Below are 14,898 nucleotides of genomic sequence, written 5' to 3' on the forward strand. Positions count from 1 at the left end.
CAAAATACAACAAAATTCTCACGATTCTTTATTTTCTACCGAGGTCCATACCTATATAACAAAACAATATCCGAAAATATTGAACTTAAAGCATTAAATAACTTTGCCACCTTGAAAAAAAAGTTTGGAATGTATTAAACTTAAAAATTAAAATATTTATGTGTATCACTGACTATAAATTGTTTAACCACTTTTGACTATATAATTGACTATATAGATTTAACCATTTAAAGAGGTACTCGATAATAAGACTTCTTAGTCTTCTACGAGACTCCTTTACAACAAGATATTTGAAGAAACAATAGTTTTTAGTTTTTATTTAAAAAAAAAACACTGTTAACTTTTATGATAAGAAACATTATTTATTAATTTAACGTTATACTTTGTTAAGCTTGTTAAATTTCGTATTCTTATGTTATGTTATATATTTTATACCTTGTAATGAAGTGTAAATATATTATTGTAAAAAAAAAGAAAGTATTATGTGTCTAAAATATTGTGGACTTAGAAGTTAGTAAAAATAAAAAATTATTCTTCGTCGCATGTGCCAACCTCTTACAATTAGCCTCTAAGTTAAAAAACATTGTTTTGAGGCACGTAGTTTGCAATATGGAACGAAAATACCCACAAAAAACTCCCACAATATCTCCCTGATTTAGAGAAATCAAATAAAAAATTTTTTGTTTATCTCAAATACGATCACATTTTATTATTAGGTTTCAAATTTTATCGAAAAATATTTCGGCGTTCAAAAGATACGGTCATACAAAGTTTAGAACTCCCTTATTTTTTGAACGATTTACATTATTAGAAAAAAGGGTCAAAAAATGAAATAAGATTCGGTTTTTCTCAAAAATAATCCTGAGTATTATACAATTCTTTTAGATCAACAGGATAAAAAATATTGAAGACGAAGACCAACGTGAGCAAAGTTAAAAAAATTAATCTTTCTCGTATATACAGACAACGCGTGTGCCCAAAATAGCCATTGATGAAGTGATAGGTATTTTTCAGATAAACTGGAAACGTTTTATAATGTCAGAATACATTTATCGGATAAAAGTTGTACAAAGTGTTCAAAACACTTTAAAATCAAGTAAGATTACATTACAGAAATAAAACTTACTTAATTCAAATCGAGTAGATAAATAAAAAATTGGATTTTGTAGCTATAGTTATACCAGGGGGTTTGATAATAACTATAATATATTCTAGTTATTATCAAACCCCCTGGTAACCATTTTAGATTTTTGTTAACTTTCACTCAATCAATAACAATAGAAATCAAATCTTTCCTAATACTAGGGCTTTTTTTTTCTTCTCAAATTATCTTTTATTTGTTAATTTTTTCAAAAGAAAATAATTTTAAAGTAACACCTCTCCGTTAAGTTTAACGAAACGTTAGCCAAAATATCCTTTGCTGCTTTTTAAATAAGACGAAAATTTATAAATAAAATTTTTTTAATTTGTTTGTTTTAATGTATTGTAACAATATTTTGCCATTTTCTGTACTTAAAAATACTTTAATAAAATTTAATAAAACTAGCGCTCCTCTACTCTTACCGGAAAGTTGAGTATAAGACCCCAGGTGGTTTAATATTGATTTTTCTCAAAAAACCACTGACCTAAAATAAAAGAAAGGTTATTATTTTGTATACAAGTTTAAAAAAAGTGGAAAACGGATGTTTTAAAAACACACAAAAAAATTTTTTTTTCGCTATGCCTAACTACTTCTTTACATTTTAAATGTAAAGAAATAGTTTACCAAACAGATTGTGTAGTCACAATTTAACTTGAATAAATCTTTTTTTATTTATTTTTTAATCTTTTTTTTTTTTTGCAATAGAATAATTCAATTTGTGGGTAAAGACCAAAATGTTGATTTAACAAATCTTTTCACTTAAGCTACTTTATCAAGTTTTTGTAATTAAAAAAGAAAAAAGAAAAAAAAAGATTAAAAAAAAAGATACCAAAAGTTTAAAACGTGAAAACAAAACTAAATTGTACTAAACAAAATAAAAAAAAAAAGCATTTTATTTTATTGCAACTCGTGCTCAATTTATTTGGTTTGGTTTGATTTAAATTTATTAGAACAGTATTACATGTTCTTAAGGACACGCATAAATAAAATAAATATACTTAAAAGGTTGCAAAATTACTTAACAGTTTGATAAAAAATTTCGATGTTTCTGTAACCGAGATTTGTTCATAATTCATTAACAAACGTTTATTTAATCATTTTGTTCCCTACCTCTGAAACCCGCGATTTTTCGGCCCAGCATTTTATTTTTACTTGACTAGCGCAGATAATTTGATAAATTTTTTGTCTTTCTTTTTATATCAAGGCAGGAGCAAGGGGGCAGGTGCCTCCCACTTTTTATGACAGAGGGCTTTTTTTCCCTCTTTTTAATAGAAACGTCAAAATATAAAAGACCTTTAATTGAAATTGTCAATTGTGCTCTCCCCTCCCCCCCTCCCTCTCCTTACGTCGGCTGTATATTGCTGGTGAGCCTGTTAACCTTATTGGGCGCGTAACTGATTGCGAATTAAAAGCTAAAAATTTAACGATAAACCCCAAATTAAATTTTATAATTTTTGATACAACTATTTTATCATTTTTTCATTATGAAAACATCAGAATAATTTTTGAAGATTATAATCAAAAAGAATTTTTTTCAAGCTTTAAACAGTCAAAAAGATTGACGTAACTGGCGATTACCGCAATAACCGACGTCTGAAAATAAAAAAATAAAAGCGCGAGTTCTAATTATTTTCAAAACAATTGAATACGAAAAATAATTTTGTTAAATTTCTTTATAAAGATACAGGTTATCTTTATATACTATTATATTACATACTCATATATGCATATATTTACAAATATCAGTTTATTCAATTTTTTTAAATTTTAAACTTAAAACGTGTTAAAAAGTGTTAAGTTAAAAAATCAATTTCAAAAATTTTATCACAAGTTTTTCGAATTGAATTAAATGTTGATCCAATACAATACAATACAATAAATGTTAAATGTTTTTGTTAAACTATTTATATATTTATATATAGTTATACTACTCACGCATATATGCATATATTTACAAATATCAGTTTATTCAATTTTTTTTAATTTCAAACTTTTAAACGTGTTAAAAAGTGTTAAGTTAAAAAATCAATTTCAAAAATTTTATCACAAGTTTTTTGAATTGAATTAAATGTTGATCCAATACAATACAATGCAATAAATGTTAAATGTTTTTGTTAAACTATCTATATATTTATATATAGTCATACTACTCACGCATATATGCATATATTTACATATATCTGTTTATTCAATTTTTTTTGAAAATTTAAAGCTTTTTAAACTTAAAACATAAGAGTAAAGCCTAAAAAATTTAACTTCAAAAAATCAATCTCTTATAATTTGAACTAATTAAATGTTGATCAATTTATCAGCATTGTATGATTTAGTATAAAATAATTTGACACTACAAAACTAACACAAGTAATTATTGATAAACTTTTCAATAAAATGCAAATTATAGTGTAATCAAAATTTTTTTTCATTATAATAATAATAAATTCAAATTCAAGATTAACAAAAATTTTTTATTCATTATTTTTTTCAAAAAGTGTTGAAAAAAATTTAATATATACATATATTTGGTGATGATTAAGTTGTTATTTTTTAGTTATCATTATGAATCAAGACTTTATACCGGGCTCTCCTGACTCAAACTTAAGTGATATTTCATTCCCTTCTCATGTAAGTGGATTTGAATCATTTAATTTTGGAGAAGTTTCAAAAGGAGAAGAAGATACAGATAATGAAACTTTAGATACAAGAGAAAAAACTATTAGCAAATTCAAATTTGATAAACGGTAAAAATTAGTAAATTAATTTTGTTCTTTAATTTTTATTATTTATTTATTAGAATTGTTTACTTAAATTGAATTATGATAAGTATGACTTACAAGAAATTATTAAATTTTTAAAATTTTGTTAAATCATTTAAAAAACATATATATTGCTTGTTTACATAGTAGAACAACACATTCTAAATTTTTTTAAAAAACTTTTATTTAATATTTTTATATTAGAGAGGGTTTTTTTATTTGTGTGTTCAATTTTTTTGGACATTACCTAGTTCACTTTCAGTAAATGAAAATAAATTGATAGATTTATATAGATGGGTGAAATTTGAAATTTCAGATTTCTAAGTGCAACATTTCAAAAATTATAGCTTTATAAGCATGACACAGTGGCCTCCCCCCCTTCATTTAGAAATTGTAAATATGGACAACTTTAAAGCCTTATAACTTTTTTCTTATTTTTATCACAGGTTTTTTCTTAAATTGTTTTCTGGAAAGTTTATAAAGTAGTTGTTTTTATTAACCTTTATCGCAATCAAGAAAAATAATATCCTCATTTCTAAAAAATCACTAAAAAATGTCAAAATAAAGTTAACTGTTGTATTTTTCACCAACAAGACTTTAAAGGCAATTTTCTGATTAATTTGTCTGAAATAAATTGGTATAATATAAGCAGCTTGTTGCAGCTTAGTACTCAAATATATATCTGTTGGCATTAACAGTATATGTCAAGTTTGAACATTTTACAGATGAGCATTTCAAAGTTATTCAAATAAGCATCTGAAGTCAAATAATGGCATAGTGACATGATATATACATTTTAATAATAAAAATTGTAGTGTTTTGTTTCTGTAGAAACAAAATAGCATCAAAAAATAAAAATCAATTTTTTTTTACTTATACTGTTAATGCCATGCAGAACAGATATAGCCCATTCACCTAAAAAGTCTAAAATTTAACCATTTTAAGATGCTTGTAAATTTTTTTAACATTTAGCATAAGTCTAAGATTACTAGCATATAAGATCATTAGACCCAACTATCTAAAAATGGAAACCTTTTAAAATTTTTATGTTCACACCAAAAGAATAAAAGCATTTGTATATATATATATATATATGTGTATATATATATATATATATATATATATATATATATATATATATATATATATATATATATATATATATATATATATATATATATAGGGAAGACTGGGGAGACTTCAGAAACTAGGAGAGAATGAACACCTATAAATCTCCTATCCTGTTAATATTAGAACAATGTTCTCTATGATTGATATGTTCATAGACATGGTCTTAGCTTTAAAATAGTAAGGCAACAGTTTCCTGCAAAAAAACTGATTTTAGCGTGAAAAAACTTTTTTTTTCATTCTTTTATACAGAATTTTTTATTCCAAGTAAATTATTCAGATCCTAGTTATGAACTCTGCCAGTGTTGGAGCAATTTATTTTAGAACAAATGTTTACATCTGGACAACATTGGAGTGTATGGGTTTATAATCTATAAATGAGTTTTTTACAATTCCCTTGATATTTTTAATACACCCAATTGGGAGAGACTTCAAACACTGTTCAAGATATCCTCCAATATTATTGTAATGGTTGTACATATCATTTTCTATGGACAGTTATTAAAGTTATACAAATAAATAGGCATTTGCAAAAAAAAAAAGCAAGAATGGTGAAGCTTGATTGTATTTTTCTTGATTGACTTCTGCAATATATATATATATATATATATATATATATATATATATATATATATATATATATATATATATATATATATATATATATATATATATATATATATATATATATATATATATATATACATATACATATACATTTATATATATATACATATGCATATACATATATATATATATATATATATATATATATATATATATATATATATATATATATATATATATACATATATATATATATATATATATACATACATATATATATATATATATACATACATACATACATACATATATATATATATATATATATATATATATATATATATATGTATATATATATATATATATATATATATATATATATATATATATATTTATATATATATATATATATATATATATATATATATATATATATATATATATATATATATATATATATATATATATATATATATATATATATATATATATATATATACAGCAGAGAAAATAGAATTAGCCTCACCTTTATTTTTCGTTCTAATTTAACAAAAATGGCAATAAAACAATTATTAAATCTACCCTATATCTTATTATCTTCTGCTACAATAAAAAGTTTATAAATTGGTATGTTTAATTAATTACAAGTGGAAAAAAAATTAAAAGTATTCAATTTGTGGAGAAAATAGAATTAGCCTCATTTACGTTATATACAAGAAAATACAAAAAATATTTTGTTTTATGCTCATTTAATATTTAGTATTGCTTCCTGAATTTTTAATGACTTCAAATATGCGACTTGACATACTAGTCACAAGATTTTAGATAGTTTCTATAGATGTTTCATTCCAAGCTTCTCTGATACGAGTTTTCAGCTACAATGCGGATTCATATAGCTTACCATTTTCATAAACCTTTCTAGAAAGTATTCCCCATAGATTTTCAATTGAGTCAAGACCTGGACTGCATGCAGGCCATTCCATTATGTGAATATTTTTCTCTCTAAACCAAGCTTTTGTAAGCTTTGAATTATGGATAGCAGCATTGTCTTGTTAAAAAGTGAAACTTCCACCCATCAATTCTTCACCATGTTCAAGCAAACTAATTTCTAAAATAAGTCAATGTAGTCTTGTGAATTGATTTTTGTTGAAATCCATGCCAGTGGTTGTTTTCCAGCAAAGAAAAAAGCCCCCCAAATCATAACAGTTTCACCACCAAAGTTACGGCTCATTCGAGTTTCTTTTTTTCTTTCTTTGAAGATTTTGCCAGTAATATTGATAGCCATCAGGACCATCTAGATTGAACTTTTTTTCATCACTAAAGAGAACTTGATGCCCTTCTTCATGCAAAGACATGTGTTCTTCTGCAAATTGTAATCTAACTTCTTTATAACGAACAGTAAGTTTTGATCTTGATTTACGCTTTTCCGAACTGTGTTTGGATCTTTATGTAAGATTTGTCTCACACCTTGAATAGTTACAGGTAATTGTAAATCAAAATGAATTTGAGATGTAGTCATGTGCTGAGCAGCAGTAGCACGACGTGCAATAACTCGTTTAGTACGATTATCAATTTTATGTTTGCCACCACTTTCCTTTTAAGCTCCATAATTAATGCTAATTTTGAAGTAATTATTAACCACTTTTGTAGATCTTCTAATTTTCTTTGTAATTTCCCGATTAGATAAGTCTGCATCTTTACATGCTTTGATTACTGCTAATACTTCATTTGTTAAACGCTTACCACGTCCCATTTCAAATTCAGGTATCAAAAACCAAATGTTAAAAATTTTATGAGCCATGATTTCACAGTCTTTGTTTAACTTACAAATAATAGTAAAAAATCAAGTCACAAATGCGTATCACTGGATCAAAATATACAAGTAAACTGAAAATAATTATTGATGAGGGTAATTCTATTTGCTACCGCAAATATTAAGTATTATACATTTTATGGTTTTATCAAATGTACCGCAATTTAATTATGCTATATTATAATCTAAAAAGTTGTTGTTTGTAACAATATTAGTATTTTAAAGTACTTTTTTTTTTCTTTAGAAAATCAGCTTTACAGAATGAAGCCACTCACAGTTCTTTAAGCGCATTTTTAAAAATTTCTACTCCTCCAAGTAAATTTTTTATTATTTTTTAAAATGATTTAATGTCCATGGCTCTACACTTGTATGGTTAGGAAGGGTTTTCGTAGTGCCATTTTCTTTTCAGGCTATAAGATAGTTAATGTAGTAGCACTTCCTTGTAGCAGCAGGCTATAAGATAGTTGAGGTAGCAACACTCCATGCATGATTTACAATAAAAAAAAATAAAAATAAAAACATATTAAAAAAAGTAAAAATAAAATATTGTTTATATTATTAAAGACATTCAAAATGTTTATATGAATACAGGCCCTTTCAGAGACTGAGTGAGGCCCGGGCCATTTACAAATTTTGAGGCCCTTACCATAAAATAACTGCCATTGCATAATAAATAAAAAAACAGCAAATTAGTAATAATTTTTATTTTAAAAATGCTTTTCTTGCTTTTGCTTTTGCAAATGCACTGACAACTGTTGAAAAATCGAGTTTTCTTGCAATATCACAGTTAATATTCAACATTGCAAGTCCATTCAAGCGTTCTTGTCCCATGGTTGAAAGGTGATAGTTCTTTACTTGTTTCAACACATTGAAAGACCTTTCTCCTGAAGCCACTGAGACAGGCAAACTGATAAAAATTCGCAAAGCAATTGATATGTTAGGAAAAACACCAGACAGTCCAAGTTCTAATATTTCTTGAAACAATTCTTTTGGTTTGCAATCTGATGTAAAGTTTGTGGAGTAAATTTGTTTCAGAAAGATTATCTCATCAGAAATATCAGACAGTATTTCCTTGTGGTACTTTTTTTGAAAGTTTGTTGTGGCACTGAGTAGTTCTTCATTGCTCATCTTGTTGAAGTGCCAAAGAAATCCAAAAATACTACAAATTTGTTGTTGTGACTCAAATCGACGTTTAAGACCTGCTAGAATAGAGCCGATTATTACATAAAATGCATTGATTTTATAGTGCTGTTCTGAATCAAATTGTGTTTTCAACTTTCGAGTGGTAGAAAATTCTGGTGAAATGTCAATATTCATTGCAATTAATTTTGACTCACTCAGAACAGCATCCCATTTTTCACGAATCTGTTGAATGCTGTCCATGAGATTTTTAATGTTTTCCATTTCAACATCTAGAGTTGCATCTCTTGCCTCAATTATAAGATTGGTTTGGTGAATCATTGTGAGGAGCTTCATCCATAAAGATGACATTACAATGCATTCAAATTTTGACAAATACTTTTGAATGGACTGAAGTTCTGACTGAGCTGATACTGTGAGATTGAGAGATTGCAGCTCTTTTAAAGCTGTTCTCAGTGAATTCAAGTGACGGGCAACTGGTTTTACTGCTTCAATCCTTGCTGACCATCGGGTCTTGGAAATACCATGTAGTGAAGCAGGTACATGTTGCTTGAGAATTTCCCACCTTTGTGGACTACTGCTGAAGAAATTGTACATTTGATGCACAATTCCAAAGTAAAGAATTGCTTCTTTGCATGATTCAGCACAGTCAACACCAACAAGGTTTAAAGTGTGATTTCCACAACTGGCAAACATACAGTTTGGGTTTTCTTCTAGCAAAACTGCTTGCACACCTTTGTATTTTCCAGCCATGTTTGGACCATTGTCGTATGCCTGACCAGTACACAGTTTAAAATCTATGTTCAACAAAGTTAGAACGTGAAGAATCCTTGCTGCAATTTCTTTTCCAGTTTTTTTTGAGTAATCGTCAAAATAGAGAAACCGTTCTTCAATGGAAAATTTAGATCCATCAATTTTTATATAACGGATAATGAAAGTTGTTTGCTCCTTGTGAGAGCAGTCTGGTGTTGCATCAACAACAATTGAAAAATATTTGGTGTTTTGAATCTCTTCAATAATTTTGGTTTGAACAAAAGATCCACAGAGTTCAATAAATTCATTTTGACTCCGGGTGGACAGATAATGAACTTGTAAGCGCTTTTTGTTCAGTTGAGATTCATGGACCTTTTTCACATGCTCTGATAAAATTGGATCATATTTGCTGAGGAGCTCAATTATTCCGAAAAAGTTTCCATTGTCAGGGTCATAAATGTGTTGACTGGAACCAAATAAAGCAAGCCCACGTTCAGAAAGAAAAAGAATGACGTTCAAAAGGCGCTCAAGAAGTTTTGTCCAATTACTGGTTTCAGTTGACAATTCTGTTATTAGTAAGTTCTCAATAGAACTTTTTCTGATGGCTGCTCTACTGGCTGATTTCCATTTGACATAGTTTTGTTTGTGTAATACAGACATTTCATGTGCTGGTATTCGGTCTTTCAACTTTCTCCAACCCCTGGTGATATTCCAACCTAACTGTTCTGAAAAGGTGGATACCTTGAAATCACTTTTGTTCAAAAGAAAGCAGGGTGCACAATAGAATGACTGTTGCACATCACTCCAGCAAAGTCAATCTCTTGTGCATATCTCACCATTGGGAAGAATTTTTGATCTCAGACGAGTAGGAAAGGCATGATTATAAGAATCTCGTGGAATATTGTTTGGAATTAATAAGTTTGTTTGGAAACTTTCTTGCATTTGAGTAATATTTCGTTTGTCAACAGTGCCAATGTCAGACAATCAATTTTGATATATTAGAACAATCTAATTCACATTTTTGGTCCAAACTTTCTGAATATGAAATTTCAGAATCAGAGATGCAATTATCATTTGAGATGGCTTGCAAATTTGTTTCCCTCTGCTGACTGTTGCTTTGGTGAATCAATGAATTTTCACAATTTGATTCCAAGCTTTCTAAATCTGTAATTCCAGATTCAGAGACACAAGTTGTATTTGAGATGTCTTGCACATTTGTATCTATCTGGGGATTTTTGTTTTGTTGTAACATTAATTTTTCAGAAGATGTAGTTCCGGATATTTCAATATCTGATTTACCGTGTGTTGGGTTGGCTTGATTTTCCAGTGGTCTTAGAAATGATGTTATTGACTTTAGGCTCTTTGTTTCTTCTTCAATTTTTTGTCTTTTTCGCCTTTTGGATGCACCACTTTCAAATTTTCACTTCATGTTTAAATTTAGCAATGACATTAGTTTTAAAAGTTTTCGATCTTGCTGCTAACAACAATTATTAATGACTGAATTAAAATAAATATCAGAACAAACTTAATACAACACAAATAATTTAATTAAAATAATAATTATGTGTATTAATAATCAACTAATTAAGTATATTAAAATATTGTTTCAACATTGATTAAAATTTTATGTAATTGCTCATGTTATCACAATTTAATAAAAATATATTAAATTTCCGAAAAAATTTGGAGGCCCCTATTTAGGTCGAGGCCTAGGCCAAATGGCCCGTGTGGCCCCCCCTCTGATAGGGCCTGTATATATATATATATATATATATATATATATATATATATATATATATATATATATATATATATATATATATATATATATATATATATATATATATATATATATATATATATATATATATATATATATATATGGGTCATTCCATATCAAATCACCTAATGGTCCCCAGGGTATCACCTCAAATTTGCTTCAAATTTTGACCACCCACAGTATTTATGAAAAAAATACAAACCTCAATATTTAAGCTTGATTGGCCAAACCATTCAAAAGTTATGATTGATTTAATATTGACAAAAATCAGAAAAATTTAAGTAGATTACAGTAGATTTTTTTGGTTTTTAACAGAGCATAACTTTGTAAATAAATAAGGTGATCACCTGAAATTTTGTATGTTAATAGTTTTTAACCCAAATTTTATTTGTTCTATGTATGAATTTTACATTAACTTGTAAATTATCTTGGCTTTCATTACAAATCTCAAGCACAAGCCCTATGCACCATTCATCATCGTAAAAATATGCAATGTATATACCAGGTTGAAAGTTTGAAGGATCTTTTTTTGCCAATATTATTCAGCAAATGGGTATCATAGACAGTATCAGTAGAGATTCTCCGTAAAAATAATTTCTCTACACCTGGTACAAAACTGTGATAGCTTCTTGTTTCTGGGACTGTGCTCATCTCTTCATATCGTTTCTTTAGGTTAAAATAAGTTTCATGGTTATTGATATCATCACTTGAAATGTAATATATGTTAACACCTTTACTGTTTTTTTCAGCCCATGTAAACAGTTCATTTGGTGTGAGAATCTGGTTTGCATTTGTTGCTTGTAGACTTGCTTTTGCTGCTTCTCTTTTTATAGTTCCTCCTATTCCATCACATGGACTTTTGTCATGGGGTGTAGCAAAGAAGTAATGCTCAGCATTTATATTGTGATCTTCAAGATGGTACATTTTTATACTGTGACACAGCACTATCACTGAAGTATTTTACTTCGTTGATTGTGGGTAGTTTGATTTTTATCATGTGGAGTAACTTTGTGAGAAAACAATGAACTGTTGTTTGGTCAAAGTGAAGATGGTCAGAAATTGTACAATAACATTCACATTTGAGTTTTTTCATTTTTGTAATAAATAGCAAGTGGATATAAGGTAGCTTGATCGGCTTGCCAGTAAAATCCTTGTACAGCATCTTGCACAAGAAAACTATAGTTCTCTGCAAAATGCAGTTTGGTCAGTTGACACCGATTGTTTGTATGTGATCTAATCCTCAAAATCAAAATCATTATTTTCAAACACATTTTCCAAGTAAGTCTTCAAATTTACTTTACCGGGGCAGTTGGAACATAGATAAAACTTGCAGCATTGACTATCTGTATTACAAACACATACTTTCATCAAGTCTTTGTAATATATTAAATGGCCCTTAGGTAAAGCAGCGCCCATCAACTTAGCATTTTGATGATAAGAACATATGCAAACTGAGTAACTTCCACTACTGTCAACTGTGATGCATCACTTCAGTCTTAGTTCACAAAACTTGCTGAATCCAACTTTGTGTGTAGGGTTAAACTTTTTAAACTCAAGATAAAATTCCTTTAATCGAACTAATATTAAACGTTTTTGTTTATGAACTTTTACATTATTTATACACACAGAAACAAAGTCTTTTTTTCCTGGACATTGTCTTGTAAACTCTTCAGATTCATAAATTTCAATAACTTTTTGTTTAACAATATCTTCCAAAGGCTGTCCTATTTTAGCCTCAAGTTTAGAAAGTGTTCCTTTTTCATTTTTCACTTTTTTGAGCTTTTTTAATGAGATGTTCAATTGAAAAAACTTGCAAAATATTGAAAAAGTTCTTTTTTAATTGACCAGTTAAATTTAATTGGTCAATTAAATTTAATTGACCAATTAAATTTAATTGACCAATTAAATTTAATTGACCAATTAAATTTAATTGACCAATTAAATTTAATTGACCAATTAAATTTAATTGACCAATTAAATTTAATTGACCAATTAAATTTAATTGACCAATTAAATTTAATTGACCAATTAAATTTAATTGACCAATTAAATTTAATTGACCAATTAAATTTAATTGACCAATTATCATGAGTTAGTGTTAGTAGATGAGTTTTTTCTTCCTTTAAACTTATTTTCATTTTATTTTTTATTGCATCTAACAGTTGGTCTAAATCATTACAGATCATTACAGTGTGTACATTTTTGCTCTTTTTCCGATTCTATATCTTTTGGGTCTATATCTAATGCTGATGCTACTAGGTTTGTCATACTTATTGCAATTTTTTTAGCTTTTTGCTTTCCATATCCTAATTTGTTGCGCCTAGTTACATTTTTGAGTGGAGATATTTCCAATAAAGACACACTCTTATTAAGAACTGCCTTAACAAGGTCTGAACAATTAAAATTTTCTTCAGCAGCTTTATCTTGACTGACTTCTGTAATTTTTTCAATTTTGAATTCATTAATACAGTTAGTACAAACTTTTTAACCAGGTTTGATCTTAAGTTAATTTGCTATTGATATGTTGGCTTTACATAATCCCTTGATAATTTTTTTCTTGTGGACTTTAAATGGATCAAAACAGTATTTTTGAAGTGCTTCATATCTAGAAATATAGGCTTTTTCATGGTGAAAATATATCTTCTCATTTGGTTAGAAAGTGTATCCTATCCTTTGAGTTAAAACTTCAATATCAGTATCTTTTAGTCTTATTCTTTCTACCAATCTACAATATGGCATTTTATCATAATCTTCATTTAAAACTCTTCCCACACAACATTTCTTTGACATTTTTACTAATTTAAAAATATATTAATTGAGGGTTAAACATGTAACATTATAATTTAAAAAAAATCTTTTTTATATTTTTTCAGTAATAAAATTAGTAAAAATGAAATCTCAAGTACAAATGTGATTAAAACTGTCTAAAATGCAACCAATAAACTATTTCTATATATAACTATTTCTGCATACACAAAACTTTTTAGTTTTTGATTCTTACAATATTAAAAACTAAAATAATAAAATCCAGAAAATACTGTGCATATTTAGATTTTAATACAAACACTTGAAGCAGTTGAAGTATTTTATACTAAAATTATAACCATGTGAAAATTATATCATTACAATTATATTATATTCATAAAATTAAACAAATACATATTATAAAATCATATCAAATTAAGTTAAGACTGATAATGTTGTTTTAGGAAGAACTTCAGGATATTCAGGAAAAAATTAAAAATATGCACCTAAGTCATAGGGCTACATAAGATAGGGTATAAGTATTTAAATTTTTTTCTGGTGATTTTCTATATATAGAACTTTGCCAGTAAAAAGTTTCATTTATTTTAACTGTCTAAGCTACTTTCTATGCCTACAAAGTGAATGTAATATATCGTATTTTTTTAAAAAAGTGATATTTTAACAGGCTGCTGCAAGTGCTAAAATAACTTTAAGCACATAATTTTAATTTTTTCCGCAAGTGGTTACTCTAAGTACACAAAAGTAACAAAAAATTGGCACTGCTTGTCTGTTTGTATTGACTGTAGCACATTGAAGTTTCCAAAATTTTTTCTAATATTGCGTTATTTAGCAACTTTGAGGGCTCAAAAATTGTTTAAAATCAGTCAAAAACGCCTGCAAAAATAGATAATTTGGGGGAAAAACCATTAACACAAAAATTTTCAGGTGACCATCTATTTTATTTCTATAAGCTGTGGATGGTCAAAATTTGAAGCAAATTTGAGTTGGTACCCTGGTGCACTTTTGAAAAACTAGGTGATTTCATATGGAATAACCCATATATATAAATGTATATATA

At 27.3% G+C, this 14,898-nt stretch overlaps 1 protein-coding gene across 4 annotated transcripts in view; it reads left to right on the plus strand.

The window, feature by feature from the left end:
• Positions 1-2,769: 2,769 nt before the first annotated feature.
• Positions 2,770-14,898, plus strand: part of LOC101237638 (centrosomal protein of 192 kDa) — a 113,378-nt gene continuing 101,249 nt past the window's right edge. For all 4 annotated transcript variants that reach the window (XM_065819999.1, XM_065820001.1, XM_065819998.1 and 1 more), the window contains exons 1-2: positions 2,770-3,879; positions 7,647-7,717. In XM_065819999.1, the coding sequence (XP_065676071.1) occupies positions 3,698-3,879; positions 7,647-7,717 (253 nt within the window). In that variant the 5' untranslated portion in view covers positions 2,770-3,697. The remainder of the gene's footprint in view (positions 3,880-7,646; positions 7,718-14,898) is intronic.

This window comes from Hydra vulgaris, chromosome 15, assembly GCF_038396675.1.
Source record: "Hydra vulgaris chromosome 15, alternate assembly HydraT2T_AEP".
Lineage (NCBI taxonomy): Eukaryota > Metazoa > Cnidaria > Hydrozoa > Anthoathecata > Hydridae > Hydra > Hydra vulgaris.